This window comes from Monodon monoceros, unplaced genomic scaffold, assembly GCF_005190385.1.
Source record: "Monodon monoceros isolate NGI ecotype Baffin Bay Population unplaced genomic scaffold, NGI_Narwhal_1 Super_Scaffold_2, whole genome shotgun sequence".
Lineage (NCBI taxonomy): Eukaryota > Metazoa > Chordata > Mammalia > Artiodactyla > Monodontidae > Monodon > Monodon monoceros.
The window spans coordinates 2,519,248-2,536,578 of NW_021703776.1; the positions used below are offsets into that span (position 1 = coordinate 2,519,248).

Here is a 17,331-nt window from a genome sequence, read left to right on the forward strand (position 1 = left end):
GGAACCAGTGGGAAAAATAGATCCCTTCTTGACACCACGCCCAAAAATAAACTCCAGGTAGACAAGAAGCCCAAATGTCAGAAAGCAACGCTAAAACTTTTACAAGAAATTCAGATAATCTTTAGTCCTTTGTGGCATGAGAAGGATCTCTCAAATATTCAAATATCATATACGTTCAGGAGAAAAAGGACAAATTCAACACTATTCAAATCAAAAAGCAATTTTCATACAACAAAATAAAACAGTTGAATTCAAGCCACTGTCTTAGAGATTCTTTGTGTGTAAATAACTGTCTAAAGAGAAATTAACGATTAAAAAAAAAGTAATGTCCCAATTTAAAAAAAAAGAAGGCTATGAAAAGACAATTCATAGAAGAGGAAACTGAATTGGTAATACACACATGACAAGATGCTCATCCTTACTGATCAGAGTATTGTATCTTAAAGCCACACGAAATGCCATTGGGCACCTGTATGACTACAACGCCCATTGATCCCCGTATCGGTGGATGTGGAGTGGCAGGCCACTATAGACGGGACGGCTGGAGGACGTGGACACCAGATCACCATTTTGGAGAGCAATCTGCCAATATTCCAAAAAGTTGCAGGTGAGTTTTCTCTGAAGGTCTAATAATTTCTCTTCTCGAAAAGCTCTGTATATAAATGGAGACCTATGTATGATGTGCTTATTGATTCCAGTGGTGAAAAACCAGAGCAACCCAAGTGTCCATTCATTAAGAAATGGATACATAAGTGAACTAACAACACATACGTCATCAGGGATAAATCTTCAACACATGATATTGAGTGGAAAACCACACTCAGAGTATGGTACCATCTATATAAAATGTACAAACAAACAAGCCAATACTATGTATTATTTGTAAATACCTGCAGAGCTAGAAAGAGCATGAAGACAGAACTATGGAGAACAAGTCCCCAGTCAGGGTGCGGTGACCTCACAAGTATCGGTTGGGTCACCAGGACGAAAGACCTCCCTCCGTCCATGACTCACCTCAGATGCCAGTTCCCAGGGCCACTCCTCTCCCACGAGGGGCTCTTCTGGGGGCCCAGCTCTGGGGTCCCAGCCAGGTCCTGGTCACTGCAGTCTTCCTGGTCTGTGGCCCACTTGTCTTTGGATTTCGTGCTGTCGTGTTGGGAATCCAGGGACACGATGTCCGAGGGGGAACTCATCACTCCCGAGTCCTCTGTTGTGTCCTCTGAGGCAAAGCAGCTGCCAACAGACACAGTCTCCTCGGCCTCCGACGGCAGTGGTGGGACCCCGTCCACACCGCAGGGACCACCAGGCCCCAGGGGCAGGCTCACTGGACGAGACACACAAGGGCAGGTCAGGCAACGCGCCAGTGAGTTCCCCACTGCCTGACTCATTTGAAATCTGGAATTTGGGGTGTGAGTGAGGACCCCTCAAACACACCACTTCCCTCTGGACACACTTTAACTTGGAAGGAGTTACGTGCATATGTGACTGACAGCAACATTTTCCCTAAAAAAATCAGCATATTTTGAATTAACCTTTGGAATTGTTATACTGTATGTGACTACAAGCAAACAACATTAAAAAATTCAAACTAACGACATGGTGAATGCAATTGTTTCCAGTCTGACCCATGGTTTAACAGAAGTTGTTTGAAAATGAGTTCTTTGGAGAAACTAGGGGTTTTCAAAATAGAAACAAACTTTGAAAAAACTCATCTTGTTCGGGAACTTCTAACTTCCCAGGGACATGTACAATTTGGCCTTAAATATTAATGACAGTCATTGTCAGCATCTGGCTTTCTCTTTATTTTTACATGTGAGAGTAAGATCTGGTTTAAATAAGAGATGCTCGTAGAACAGAGCCCTCAAGTAAAATGTAGAAGAATGAGAACAAAAGTGTTCTTGGATGAGGTCACTGTGCCCTGAGCACTGAATGTGGTTCAGGGCAGCAGACGGAATAAGATGCACCGAGTTGTAACTTACTGCGGAGGCCCGAGTTCATTCCCTCAGACTCTAATCGTGACGATGGGGCACTGCGGCCACGCGTCACATCTGTCCAGCTATTCCGAGGGACAGTAAGTGTTAGGAGAGTGTGGGCACCAATTTCCCCCTTACTGGGCTTTGAGGTTGAACGCTCCATGCTTGGAGAAGAATCCCCCTAACGCTGAGGTGGTAGGACAGGAATATAGAACTCTGGACCAGCCTCAGACCAGAGGTGTTTTTTTAAATTGAATGTAGAAATAGAGTTTAAACCTCGAGGCATAGGATCTAAGCACTGCTTATGGCCATCCAGGAAATAGGGACTGTGTTGTGCTGTAGTTTCAGTGTGTTTTGTTTGAAAAGCGTTCCTCCAATAAGTAAATTGCTGGATGCCTGAAATGAATAAAGGCTACACACATGCCGAGTGCAAACTCCACAGACTCATGCCCTGATAGACAAGTGACATCATAACACCGTCAATACACACTCAACACCGTCAATATTTTAACTGGACAGCAGACTAGAGACACAGAGTTAACAAAACCAAAAGAGCACCGAGGAGAAAATTCCCGAGCTGCTGGTTTCTTGGAGATCCCAAACAGTAAAATAAAAGGACAAGATCAAAAAAACAGAAACAAAGGAACCAGACATTTCACAAAAGAGCTCACAAATAAAGATCAGAAACAAGGGAGGAATTGTTTAGAGAAGCAAAGGCACAAGGCAATGTGTCTGAATGCAGTGAATGCTTCTGAACAATGACCTCTTTCTTCTAGCTTTCTTCCTGGCTTTTGTTGCAAGACTCTTAATTAGAGGGCAAATCCGGAGAAGAAACACTGCCTATGGATTAATACCACCCAAGCCTTTTCTGCCGTGGGTCTGTTGAGAAGCTGTCACACCTCGGATGTTGTGTGCTGGCTACTCTGTCCACACAGCCAGCGACTCTGCCGGAGATGTCACTCCTGGACGCTCCAGCCATCCAGAGAGGGCAGGAGGGAGGGAGGATGGAAGGATGCTCGGAGCACCGGGCAGGTCTGCCAGCTAGTAAGAGAGATGAGCTCGTGCTAAGGCTCAAGCCTCCTGCGAACCACTTCCGAGAGTGCTGTCAAATCCGGCACGGATTTGAAGATGGGAATGGACATCCCCACGAGGCTCTGTACCTGGGTCAGTGTTAGTTCGTTCGTTTTCAGGCCGTTTCTGATTCTCTCCGCAGTCTGCGCTGTCAGCCTGAGACTCTTTAGCTTGGAATCAGACATCCCCATCTGCTCCCTTATTATCTTTTCTCTTTTCCACTGGTTCCTATCATTAACCTCATGAACTATAACATGTTTTGACAATTTCTGTTTAAGATGATGGAGCAGGAAACTGCTTTTTCTTTATTGATTCTAAACAGAAGCCTAAGACACAAAAGGAAAACTTGGAGCTGCTTGGCCTCAGGTCCTGTCCTGCAGATCCTTCTGTGCAGCCCACTTTCTAGCCTCACTCAGCCCCTGAGGGTTTCCACCAAGCCAGTGGTCCAGGGACCCAGCCTGAATCCCAGAGCCCGGTCCAATTTCTACTCAGAACTTTGAACAACCCTTTCCCCTTTCTGTAAAATAAGCATGACATCCCTTCTAGAATTCTATCCTCCTTTGAAATTCCAAATCCAGAGAGAGGATGTAAACATTTTTGACAGTTGACTGGTGACTAATTAGGAATCTTAAAAGAAAAAAAGCATGGCCTTTTTTCCTCTCTGCTATTTTCTATCACCCCTAAGAGTAAGTCGCTCTTTTTGAGTTGATTAATGCGTTGGCAAGTTTGCTCTTCTCTTAAGGTGTGAACAACCTTTTTGAACTGAAGAGTTATTACTGCGGGATTTTTGCAAATGTGGAAAAACACAATTTGTCTTTAGCAGATGCCAAATATAAATTCACGATTACATTCTCTTCCAGATAAACAGCCACAGAGCCCGAGTCCAGAATATTAACACTTCCATTGTTCTCCACCTGAATTACATAATCCCATGGCTCAAACGCCATTACAGCTAAATGAGAGCAAAAATTCTCGAGCTCAGGCGTAAAGCAGAAAGAAGAAGAAAGTGCTAACTTAAGGCTACTAATTCCTCAGGTTGAACACAATCATTTCAGTTTGACATGAGTTCCATTGAGTTTTTCTTTTACAAAGTCACCAAAGAAAATTTCTAACACCAAATGTAAATATCTTCTGGGTATTTTGGTAATGGATTCATTTTTATTAGTTTATTAAATGCAAATGAAAGATCTTGTATGATATGATATTGTTTATTTGCTGGTCATTATGAAGGGAGATTTGTCAAGAGTCAGTTTCCCCAGGCTTATACGCCCAGAGAAAATGTCTCATCGAAAGACTAACCTCAAAAAAAAAAAAAAAAAAAAAAAAAAAAAAAGTTAGAGAGCCTAGTAAGGTACTCTTGGCCTCAATCAATCTATATTTCTCCAAAGCCTGAACCATAACCCTAATCCTAGCATCCTAAAGTGCCTGTTAGAGACACAGAGAAAATCCCAGTTTCACCCGTGTGGAGACAAGCCTGCTCTCCGCTTGCCATTCTTTGAAAGCATATATAGAAAACAGCGGCTGCTTCTATCCATCTGCACTGCCCCCTCCCTGTTTGTGCTACGTGAGTTCCTCCTTCCGGGAGCTAACCTAGTTCTCAACAGCTGGGCCAGTCTAACTGCCCCCTCACTACTCCTGGCCACAGGGCACGGATGTGAGATGTGGGTCATGGATGTGACCCAAACCTGGTCAGTTGATACCGTGGTCCAAAGATGGGCACGTGTCCTAAGCTGGACCAATCAAGGCCTTTCTTGGGGCCTTCTGGCCAGAGATACTGGGCAGGTGGTCTCCTTGGGCTGAAATCCATGGAGTAGGAGGGGTCCTGGATAAATGACAGTCTTCTGGACCAGCGCATGGAGAGGGCTTGTCCACAGAGAAGAGCACAGACCTAAGACAGCGCTTGGGCTTGGGGAACCCACCATGTCCGTAATAAGGATTCATCTCTTAAAATTCCCAGGTATGTGAGCAAAAAAAAAAAAAAAAAAAGATCTCACAAAACCCATTCTTTTGTAACTCATTCAATACATGTTTCCTGGAATTAGATAGTCTTGTCTAACAAATGTCTAAATTGCCCTGATTTCTGCATGAAGTACACACACACACAGAGTTTCATATTATGGTGTTTCCATGACAGGAACTTTTATTTTAAAAAGTATATTAAATGTGACAGCTGCATATCATGTTTCCCTTTCCTGGATTTATCTTCCATTATTCAGATTACACATTTGAGTAATTCTATTTTCGGAATAATCTGGTTTAGGATCTAGTTTACTCTCTAGGCCCTCTTGTGTCTTCACAAGGTTGTCTGCATTTAATCCTTCACTATCAGTATGACTAAAATGAAGTCAGATTCAGATCAAAATCCTTCTTCCTCAAGATTGAATTCTCAGCACCACTGTTGTCTGGCATCCGGCCTCACAGATGAGAACCCAAACATTAGCATGATTCTTTCCAACTATAAATAACCTTATCTCTAGAAGCTAGTAAGATTTTCCTCTTTACCCATGGATATCAAAAAATTCACCAAAATGTGTCTAATTTTGTATGTCTCTGAGGATATGTATTAATTTCCAAGAACTTTTGGAAGTTCTTTTTTTCATGTGTTTTTCAATACTAGCTTGCTCTTGTTTTATGTATGTAATAATCTGTTAAAATTTTCTGAAGCAATAACAACAAATATTTAAAGTTCTGCTCTATTGCCTAAATTAGCCCTACTTCCTTTGGAGTTAGTTCCTCTAATCAGTTTGTGGTCCTTCCTCCACACACTGAAAAAAAAATTTGTTCAGTGATTCTTGACTGTGCTAAATGATGGTGTCAGTAATGTCAGGAACTAGATTTCTTTTGTACACGTGACCATCACTGTTGCCTTAGGAGAGAGCAGAAAGCCTTACGGCAGATTGGGCTGAGCAGATTCCCACAGGGAATCTGCAGAGAGGAAAGCTGCTTTCTGGGGAAGGCTACACCTGGATGGGGTGGCCAGTTTCTCTCAGCAGCCACAATGCTGACTTTGGTTGACGGTTCTTAGACCCAGTTCCGCCATATTGAAACTGAAGTTTCCTATTATTTTCATGTGCCTATTTTATTTAGCAAATAGCTAAAAGAATTCCTCCTCCACGCTGACGTCACGGTTTTAAGAGTAGCCTAAGATATTAGACCACTGGCTAACAATGATCAGATATACAGTTCAACATCAATATTTGAAACCATATAATGGTAGTTGGGTTTTTGATATTCTGCAATGTCCAAATAACTCCTTATTTATCCAGTGTCCTCTGCAGTATGAAAATAATTATTCCTATTTTGCAAATTATAAAAGAAGTCCCAGCCAACAAATGATTTCATCTATCCCTGATAGTATGTGTTACAGAAACATACTTTGCCAGGGCCATAAACAGGACAAGTCTATTCAGAATCACACAAAAACACGTCCTAAGCAAAAGTCAAATTGAGGTTCTTGCACCAAGAAAATGTGAAATGAATCTTGCTGAGAATACCTACATTTAAATTTTTCTACACCAAAAGATTTTCTTCCATGTCCTATGGAACAAATCTTGGTTCCATTTGTCCAGAGATTTCAATATATTCTAAATTATTTTTGAGAAAAAGAGCCAGCCCTCTCTTACATATGTATTTCTGGGGCCTCACTCTGGGGATCAGGATAGTTTCCGTTGTCAGGAACAAAGCTGATGCTTCAGTTTACTTCATCAAAATAGAAACCCTGGCTCCAGGTTGTCTAGCATATTAAAGCATGGGAACTGTGTTTAATCAACAGCTCAGAAAAGGTGACATTTAGGGACTTGCGAAGTTACGAAACTGAATGAACTATGATTCAGGTCTGGCATGAAGTACAGGTGAGCCACCTGCCTTCTGAGACAGGCAATCCAGGAAAAATATCGTCTGTTTCTCTGCTAGATTCTCTCAAGTCCTATCCCTTTATCATTAGAACTCTAGAGAACAAAGTATGTGGCCCACTTTTGCTTAGTTTTCTGTAATGCACTGTTCAGCCATTGCTACTGACTTAAAATGACCAAACGAAGAACATTTTTGTATCTTATGTAGAACGGCTGTTGGAGATATTATCTATCATAGTACTCAATGTCTTTTATAGAAGCATCCACTTTAATTTGTCCTAAAATTTAGATCTTCCTTCCCCCCGCCCCTTTTGATGAAATGAATGCCTGCTATTTGGCTGAGTGTCTGCCCACCTCGCTTTTTTGCCTTGGTGCCCAGGAAGGTCAGAAACATAGTCTTTATTAGGACCTTTGCATGGGTTCTACCCCACACATCCTGCTCTTCCCATCACATATATCTCTAAGCTCTCTTGGTGTTTATTCTTAACCACTTTAGGAAATAAGGATTTTTAAAATAGCATATACACACACACACACACACACACACACACACACACACACACACGTACATATGTATATATATGTTATACACACATAATTATATAATATAAAATAGACAATATCTTTTTATTATTTTGAGTTATTTAAAATAAGAAGTATTGGGGAGGTGGCCAAGATGCTGGACTACAAAGACCCTGAGTTCACCTCTCTCCACAGGCACACCAAAATTGCAATTACCTACAGAGCAAGCATTTGTGAGAACAACCTGCAGACTAGCAGAAAAAATTTTCCACAACTAAAGATACAAAGAAGGCACCACAGTGAGATGGGCAGGAGGGGTGGAGATGTAGTAAAGTCAGAACCCACACCCCTGGGCTGGCGACTCACAAATGGGAAGAATATCACAGCTCAAAGATGGCGGGGTCCGAGCCCCACACTGGGCTCCCCAGCCCAGGGGTCCTGCACCCACACAACCACCAGAATGTCTGGCTCGGTTAAGATGGCTTGCCCAGTGACCCCTCTCCCCAAGGAGTTTCTGACTCAGTGGTTCGGGCTTGGGGCTGAGAGCAGCATTTCTCACATGTTCCCAGGTGATGCTGAAGCCACCGGTATAGGTCTACCCTGGGGGAAGCCCTTCCCTGAACACCTCGCCAGGGCTGCCCGGCCAGCTGGGGGCAATCTGCACTCAAGCCTGTGTATCACCCCACCCTCCTCAGACCAAAACGCCTTCATTGCTTTGCTCCAGAGACAGCGGCTTCTCCAACAAGGGCCCTGGAGTTACTGAACAGATGACTTTTCAAAACAGACATTCAGTCCCTGCATTCTGAGTGTCCTTCTCTTCCTAAATTGTTAGACTCTACTTTCTGTCTCAATGCCCCTCCTGTGTCTCCCGCTTCGTGGGAAGGCGCCACACGATACCCTCAGCAGAGTTAAACGAGACATTTTCCTCAAGACAGCAGAGCAAACATAACTACTTGTGGAAACTGTATTAGAACAGTTTCAGAAAGGCAGAGTGAGGAAGTGACACAAAACATCCCAAATGCTTGTCAAATACGCCCAAGACGAGAAGGAAAGGGCTAACTCTGGGGGCGGGGGAGCAGGCAGGACTCCCGGTGTCCTGCTTTGGGGCAGGAGGCATCTCACACGCAGAGCACACGAGATGGGGTCTGGAGATGCTGGGGAACACAGACGCAAGGCAGCAACGAGACCCACAGGTCGCTGTGTCCAAAGGCTGTCACAGAGCTAGTGGGAGGCACCTCCAAAAGTCACCTGGGGAGCAGAGGCCCTCGCAATGATGGAGCAAAAGTCTGAGTCTACAGGGCTGTGGTCCCTGCATCTGCACGTCGTCCCCACGCCTCAGCCCTGCCAGCTTAGCCAGACGATGCAGTTATTTTTGCCTCATTATTTGTATAAGTTGCCTGATGTTTGGGACCGATTGAATAGCATAGATGTGAAGATGGTGTCTTCAAAATGTCACCTGGGTCTGGACTAATGTAGCAAACGTATTTTTATTTATTTATTATTTTTAGTTTTATTTATTATTGAAGTATAGTTGATTTACAGTGTTGTGTTAGTTTCAGGTGTACAGCGAAGTCATTCAGTTATACATATGTGTACACATATATATGTATATATATATTCTTTTTCATATTATTTCCCATTATGGCTTAATGTAGGGTACTGAGTACAGGTCCCTGTGCTGTACAGCAGGCCCCTCTTGATTATCTGTTTTAGACACAGTAGGGTGTATCCGTTAATCCCATATGCCTAACTTATCCCTTACCCTCACCCTTCCTTTTTGGTAACCATAAGTTTGTTTTCCATGCCGGCGAGTCTGTTTCTGTTTTGTAAATATGTTCATTTGTATCATTTTTTTCAGATTCCACCTATAAGTGATACCATATGATATTTGTTTTTCTCTTTCTTCACTTAGCATGATAATCTCTAGGTCCATCCATGTTGCTGCAAATGGTATTATTTCATTCTTTTTAATGGCTGAGTAATATTCCATTGTATGTAAGTACCACATCTTCTTTACCCATTCATCTGTCGATGGACATTTAGGTTGCTTCCATGTCCTGGCTATTGTCAATAGCGCTGCAATAAACGTTGTGGCGCACGTATCTTTTTGCATTGTGGTTTTCTGCAGATATATGCCCAGGAGTGGGATTGCTGGATCATATGGTAGCTCTATTTTTAGTTTACTAAGGAACCTCCATACTGTTTTCCATAGTGGCTGTACCAACATTTTTAAATATTGAAGAGACTCTAATAGGTGCTGGTTTCAAGATACATTCTGTATACAAATTTTAGAAATCATAAAATGCTAATATGCCAGCAAAAGTGAGTAAGGAAAAGCTGAGTGACTAATAACAAAGCTGGTGTGCCGTGCTCCTCTGGACACTTACGCACACACGGAGCAAAATCGCCACCTCAAAGCCACTCAGACACAGTACAGAGCAGTGAGCATACAGATAATGACAAGTGACACCGTGATTTCCCCCCGAGCCTCCTCGCCAGAGTCCCGCCTGCCTTGGAAATGGCATCTTCTTGTAACAAAAGTGAGATCAGTGTCAGAGCCCGTCATTTTAGGAAACCTGTACAGAATTGTTTCCAGCCTTGTCCACAGCCAACAGACCACAGCCAGTAAATGAAACCTTTCACACGCAGACCACCTGTCTAACTCACAATTACAGTGGCCCCCAAATAATTTGGCTTTATGGGCCAGAAAGCATTGGCCTCAGCAAAACCTGCCAGTACCCAGAATAACCTTCTAGGAGATGCTGGGCTCCAGCCTCAGTTTTCCTCACCTGCCCCAGAGTCCAAGCTGGGGGCTGCCCCCTGGGAAGTAAAGCACCTCATCTCCACTCCCACATCCACACCCTTCTCTCCCACCCCACTTGGTCTTGGAGACGTCCCCCCAACAGCTGCACTTTATCTGAGTTTTTCTATTAGGATTCTTTTGAGTTTTAAAATAAAGTTTATTTTCTTTTTCTTTAGTATAGCAAGTCCGGAAAACACAGGCAACGGTTAGGAAGTAATCACTCATCCCCAGGATTCCTCGTCTTTATTTTTTAGCAGCTTTTAGGATAAATGTATAACAAAACTCCTTAGATATGGGAAGAGAATCAGATGCACACTCCACTATCACGTTCGTGTTCTGCTTGTGCTAGCACCATTTTTCTCCTATATCTTTGTACCAGTTTAAACAATTGGGGGCTGATTCAACCGTGGCCTTGAGAAGATTAGTCCCTACAGGCGTTGACTTTCTCACATGGAAACGGGGCTGAGCACCATCGTCCCTTATGCAAGGAGCCACCAGGAGACTGCATGCAGGTCAAGTCTGAGGACAGGCCTGGCACACACGCAAGCCTCAGCAGATGTAGCTCTTATGATGACGCTGTGTTATTTTGACCCGTCGTCAGTCTCCAGGCAGATGTAATCATTCATGGGCGTGGTCTCTCCAAAGCTGGCAGGTCTAAGAACAGCCTCCATCGCATGGGGGTTTCAGCAAGTGCAGCCTGAAGACTTTCCCCAAGGATGGCATGTCTCCCAGCCCCAGGCCCAGATGTGCAGGAGGAATGAGGGGGTCCCTGACAAGGGGGCTCCCAGAAGGGACACCCAGGAAGCAGAGGATGTGGAAATTATTTGCTGATCAAAAAGGCTGCTGGGGGTGGAGAGGTGGGAGGACTGGGGCGGGGGGTCTCTGATCCAGCCAAATGGTCCCCAGGTGCCCCTGCATGAGGCTCAGTGGCACCAGCTGTCTGGGGTCCCCGTTTGGAACTTCTCTCTTCTCTGAGTGATGTGACCATGGGGACAGCCGACCCTTGGTGTCTCGGTCCCTAAGTGGAGGGCAGGACACCGGCCCTTCCAGCTGACAGGTGAAGGCGTTCCTGAGATTCTAGCAGGAAATTTCAGCATGTCTGAGCTGACAATCTAACATCCCCTTTGGCCCGTTTCCCTCCTCATTGGTTCACTGGTTTCCGGACGACAGGATTCCCTAAGGTGTCAAACAGACCCTCCTCTGTGCATTTTCCAGGCTGACCCTCTCTGGGGTTGGTGAAAAGTGGAGAGCTAATTCTTTTCCCTGTAAGGCGCAAGTTCTTCCAGCTTTTTAATCCCTCCAGACCGGGTGACTCCGTTCTGCTGGTTCCGGGCACATATTAGGTGATCAGTACGTGCGTTTTCATTCTGAACTGCTGTTTTCCACTAGGCTAAGACAGACACGTTTACATTATAGCTTGAAGGATCTATGTTCCATCAGGGCTAAACAGAAAAGAGGACTGAAATAGTCCTGATTTTATAAAAAGCTTCATTACTTTTCACATGCTTTGAAATTGTTCTGAAAAGTAAAACACACATTTAGCAACTGCCTAATCCATTACTTTAAGTCTGTACAAGTAGCTCTCCCAGTGAGCAGCTCTGCTGGATGGATACAACTGCACCAGCACAGCCAGTGTAGATGTCTGGTGCAGCTCGCCCTGATTGTCTTTCTGCTTGAGTGCCCCCGTGCCCGTGAGAAGGGGTGGGCAGATGAATGCAGGGACACTGGTGTGAAGGCTGCCTCTCTGATGCCTCCGTGAGCCCTCGCTTTGGAATCCTGAGGCACAGAGAAACCGAGGGGCAAAGCCTTAAGTCAGAGCCCTGGTGTCCAGGCCCCGGGGCTGCCTGCCGAGACTCAGAGGGAGGCTTCCGGTTAGCACAGTGGTTACTACAGCACCGTCACAGCTGGTGGCACTCGGGCCACCATTCCAAGAGCCTCCACTCAACTAGGCCAGTGTGAGACCGGCTCAAGTGAACCCAGATGACACCACAGCCTGTTTACTTCTGGGTTTCATCACCACATGGAAACATGATCGTTCTCCTGTCAGCTTCAGGCACAGCTCAGCATGTCCTGGGAGGCAGCCCTGAGCCTGGCCGGCACCGGGGCCTCCGTCCTGGGGAGGTGGGGCTGTGGTGTCGTGGCTCGGCCATCCTGAGGGGCCCAGGCCCAGCCTTACCTCCTAGGGAGCCCTGCATGCCAGGGGAGAGCTGTGGGCACACGCGGAAGTAACCCCAATGCTGTTCTCACCCACCCCCGTCTGCCCAGGCTGTGAGTCACCCAGCAGCTGTTTAAAGACAAGTGGAGAGGACGTGCCCACCTGCAGAGCCCCCTGACCGGGCAGGGCACTTCACCCACGAGCTGTGAAAGGGCACACTGTAAGAAGCCTCTTCGTTAAACTTCAAAGCTTTTGCACAGCAAAGGAAACCACTGACAAAATGAAAAGACAACCTACTGAATGGGAGAAGGTATTTGCGAATGATATGACCAATGAGGGATTAATACCCAACATGTATAAACAGCTCATACAACTCAATGTCAGAAAAACCAAACAACCTGATTAAAAAATGGGCAGAAAAACCGAATAGACATTTTTCCAAAGAGGAAATGTAGCTGGCCAATAGGCACATGAAAAGATGCTCAACATCGCTAAATCATCAGAGAAATGCAAATTAAAACCACAACGAGACATCACCTCACACCGGTCAGGATGGCCATCATCAAAAAGAACACAAATAACAAACGCTGGCAAGGATGTGGGGAAAAGGAAACCCTCATACACTGTTGGTGGGAATGTAAATTGGTGCAGCCACTGTGGAAAACAGTATGGAGGTTTCTCAAAAAACTAAAAATAGAACTACCATATGACCCAGCAATTTCACTCCTGGGTATATATCTGAAAGAAACAGAAACACTAATTTGAAAAGATACATGCACCCCAATATTCATTGCAGCACTATTCACAATAGCCAAGACATGGAAACAACCTAAGTGTCCATCAACAGATGAATGGATAAAAAAAGATGTGGTACAGAGATACAATGGAATACCACACAGCCATAAAAAAGAATGAACTTTTGCCATTTGCAGCAACATGGATGGATTTGGAGGGCATTATGCTTAGCGAAATAAGTCAGACAGAGAAAGACAAATACTGTATGATATCATTTATAAGTGAAATCTAAAAAGTACAACGAACTAGTGAGTATAACATAAGTGAAGCAGACTCACAGATGTAGAGAACAAACTAGTGGTTACCAGTGGGGAGAGGGGAGGGGCAGGATAGGGGTGGGGAGTGGAAAGTACAGACTACTGGGTGTAAGACAGGCTACAAGGATGTGTGGTACAACATGGGGAATATAGCCAATATTTTGTAATAACTGTAAATGGAAAGTAACCTTTAAAAATTGTACAAAAATTAAAAAGTAAAAAGTGAAAAAAATAAGTCTCTTCAAAGACAGTTTGTATAGTCATTTAATAGCCTAAGACAAAGGAGGAAGAGAGAAACATCCCTGCATCATTTGTGTGAGCATATGAAGAAGAAAATCAAACACCTAATTTGAGGTTTATGTGACAACAGAATCTTTACATTTTTCTAATTTTTAAAACCGAGGGCTTAAGTTACTTCATCTCTCCAGTTTGACACAAACTGACATGTCTACAAGGGCCAAGGGACATCTGTGAGAGATGGAGTGAGGCCAGGCGTGGGGGGCAGGGCACAGGGGACAGTCTACGTCCCTCTAAAATGGGCATCTACTGCTGAGTCTGACAGTTTCTTTCACGATGAACACTGGTGCTGCCGCCTCTAATTTTTCTGAAAAAGCAGAAATCAAGATTTTAAGGCGCAATCTCCCGCATTTAAATGCTGGCCACTTCTTCCATAATAGTTAAAATTTGTGGAGAGCTGGCCATCGTTCTAAATGCTTTATAGGTACTCACGTGTATAATTCTCAAAACCAACTTTGCTATCAAAATAGAGAAACTCAGGCAAAGAGAAATGGATAAGTGGCCCGAGGTCACCGGCTCTGGTCTGTGCTCCTAAGCCCAGTGCTTGACTTTAGGGGACAAGGTCGGATTTCCTCTGCATCCAGGTTTCCTGGGAGATGGCTCCTGACCATCCAGTCAAACTTGGTGACCCAATCCTCCTTGCTGGTCATTGGTCTGTGCCTTCTAGCTGCAGCCAATGGGTGCGTGGCTCTCCCCGGGCCACAGTGATTGGTTCAGAACTGTCACGTGACTGAGTGTGGGTTAAGAGCCTCCCCAACCTCTAGACTTGCAGGAACCTATACATTTCCTTGTGGATTACACCAGTTTGAGTTGCTTGGTCTGCAAGGCAAAGCGTACTAAATGAGTCACCAACAACGCCCTTCTGGGATTACATCCAAAAGAACAGAAAGCAGGACCTCAAAGTGATCTGTGCACTGCAGCAGCACTCATAGTAGCCAAGAGGTAGAAGCAACACAAACGCCTATCGACAGATGAATGGATAAACAAAATATGGTATATATGTATAATGGAATATTACTCAGCCTTTGAAAAGGGGAAGGGAATCCTGTTGCGTGCTACAAAGTGGATGAACCTTGAGGACATTTTGCTAAATGAAATAAGTCAGTCACAAAACGACAAATAGTGTATGATTCTGCTTATATATATTCCTAGAGTAGTCAAACTCATAGAGATAGAAAGTAGAATGGTGGGTGCCAGGAGCTGGGGGAGGGGGCAGGGGGAGCTGACGTGGAATGGGTATAGTTTTGGATTCGCACGACGATGAAGTTCTGGAGATCTATTTCACGGCGATACAAATATACTTAATGTCACTGAACTGTACAGTTCAGTTAGAACCATTAAAGATGGTTACGATCATGTTAAATGCTGTTGTAGCTTTTTTTTTTTTTAAATCAGTTGAAAAAGAAAAAGCCTACTTACTGCTTCAGCAGCTGATTCAAACGGTTGAAGAAGCCTTGCGTAGGCTGATCAAAACCTGTCAAAGCAAAGCACAGAGGCTGCCAGGCCTTAGAGCAGAGCCTGGTCCTTCTGCCAGGAAAGCCTGCAGCCCAGTCTGTAACCTCCCTGGTTAACATGTGGGCCCTACAGAAGCCACTGACAACATGGTAAATTCTGGGATTGACAGAATTCACCACATTAGCACCACATGAATAACACTCATTTCAGGAGCAACCATTAGAAGGTGGCACACAGACAAGGTCTTCACAGCAGGCTATCACACACACAGAAAACAAGAGGGATGCGTTGAGTTTATTATGAATTCTCTGCAAAGCCCTGATGTTGCCAAGGCGGCTAAGAGACAAGACGGGTAAGCGTGTGTGCGCGCGCGCACTTGACAAATGCTCTAAAGAGCTAGGTGGAGGCTGAGAGGAGTACAGGGCAGGAGGAAGAGGAAAGGGAACAGGGACATTTGACACTGGGATTGCGGGGAAAGCTGCAGGCCAGCCCGTACGTGGTGGAAGGTCTCACCAGGACTCTGGGCCTGGCCCTGCCTTTGTGCACATGCTCAGAGTCAAGTGCAGGAGTCTGATCAGAGCTGCAGACACTCTGTCAACTGCGGAGGGATGGAATTCAAAGCCAGGGCAATGATAGGACACACATGCAAAGGCAGCATCAGGACAGTGTGGGCCATGGCCAGCTGTGGGCAAAATTAACCACAGCTGGACAGGGAGGCGGCAGGGTCCAGCCTGGAGTCGGAGCCTGGGTGCTCCCCGAGCTCCAGCTGCGGGCCCAGCGTGGGCTCTGATGCCCCTGTCTTCCCATCAGAAAATGGGGGTAATAAACACCAGCTGTTGTGGGCTGAGCGGTGACCCCCAAATTCATATGTTGAAGTCCTGACCCCCCCATACCTCAGAATGTGACTGAATTTGGATAAAGTCTTTAAATAATGATTAAGTTAAAATGAGGCCGTCAGGATGGGTCTCAATCCAATGTGTCGGGTGTCCCTCTAGGAAGAGGAAGAGACACCAGGATGGATGCACACAGAGGAGACCACGTGAGGACTGAGCGGGCAGGCGGCCTTCTGCAAGCCGAGGAGCGAGGCCTCACAGGGAGCCAGCCCTGCCGCCACCTTGATCTGAGACATCCAGCCTCCAGGACTGTGAGAAATAAATGCCTCGTATGCATTTAGGCCCCGAGGACTACAGGGGTTGGTGATGCAGCCTGAGTGGAATGATAGGCCAGAGCACCTTCCCGGGGAAGAAAGCACTGAAGCAACGGCACCTCCAGGGCTGTCTCTGGGCCCAAGAGCCGGTAACACGAGGCTACCATGTACTCTGCCCTCCAGTCTCCTGGGTTTTGTGCAGCCTCGCTCAGGCTCACAGCTGAGGTTTTATCAAATGGCTCAGCTCATAGCCGTTGGCCCTTTGGGGTGGGCTTCTAGAAAGAGAGAAGCCCACCCCAGGGCAAACAGCAGGTCCTGCTGGCCTTTGTGGATGTGCGGCCCTGACCACCAGGCTTCAAGTCCTGCCTTAATGTTAACTCGCTCCTGCCTTTGGCCTCAGAAAAACATCTCCTTTCTGTGCCTTGGTTTTCTCGTCATCAAATGAGGATGGTAGCAACAGCACTGTCCTCACCGAGTGGCAGTAAAGGCAAAAGCGTTCATCCACAGACCGTGCAGGGGGCTGTTCAGCCTGTCCCCTCCTTCGTGGGGGATTAGTGAAGACTGAGCCCCCTGCATGGGTGACCCTTCCTGCATCAGCACCCCTGGGTGGAGCCAGCCTGCTCTGCAGCCAGACGGGCACCAATGTGAGAGCAGGAGAGGCAAGGGGCTGCCCCTCACTCGAGCTGTGTCACCCACATGGGATGACTGCGCATTTTAATGACAGATTGAGCAGGTTGCCCTGAACCGTGTGCTCAGTTAGGCACTGAAGAGAGGGCCTGACAATCATTTCTGGGAGGGCTAATGGTCAGGTTCACAGCCCTGCCAGAGTGTGCCGAGGGGTCAGGCACCAGGGTCAGGAACATGTTGTGTGAAGTGTGGACTGACCTGCAAGGTAGTGCCTGTCACTGCAAACTGTCTGACCTCAGACCTACAGATGCCAGACAGATTGACAGAGATACAGATACAGATACACTGATATGGAGATGCATTGATATATAGATAGAG

The 17,331-nt window shown here is 45.7% G+C and overlaps 1 protein-coding gene across 7 annotated transcripts in view; it reads right to left on the minus strand.

Moving 5' to 3' along the window:
• The window catches only part of COBL (cordon-bleu WH2 repeat protein), a 257,530-nt gene that overhangs the window by 27,882 nt on the left and 212,317 nt on the right, over positions 1-17,331 (minus strand). For all 7 annotated transcript variants that reach the window (XM_029234103.1, XM_029234100.1, XM_029234102.1 and 4 more), the window contains one exon: positions 1,015-1,324. In XM_029234103.1, the coding sequence (XP_029089936.1) occupies positions 1,015-1,324 (310 nt within the window). The remainder of the gene's footprint in view (positions 1-1,014; positions 1,325-17,331) is intronic.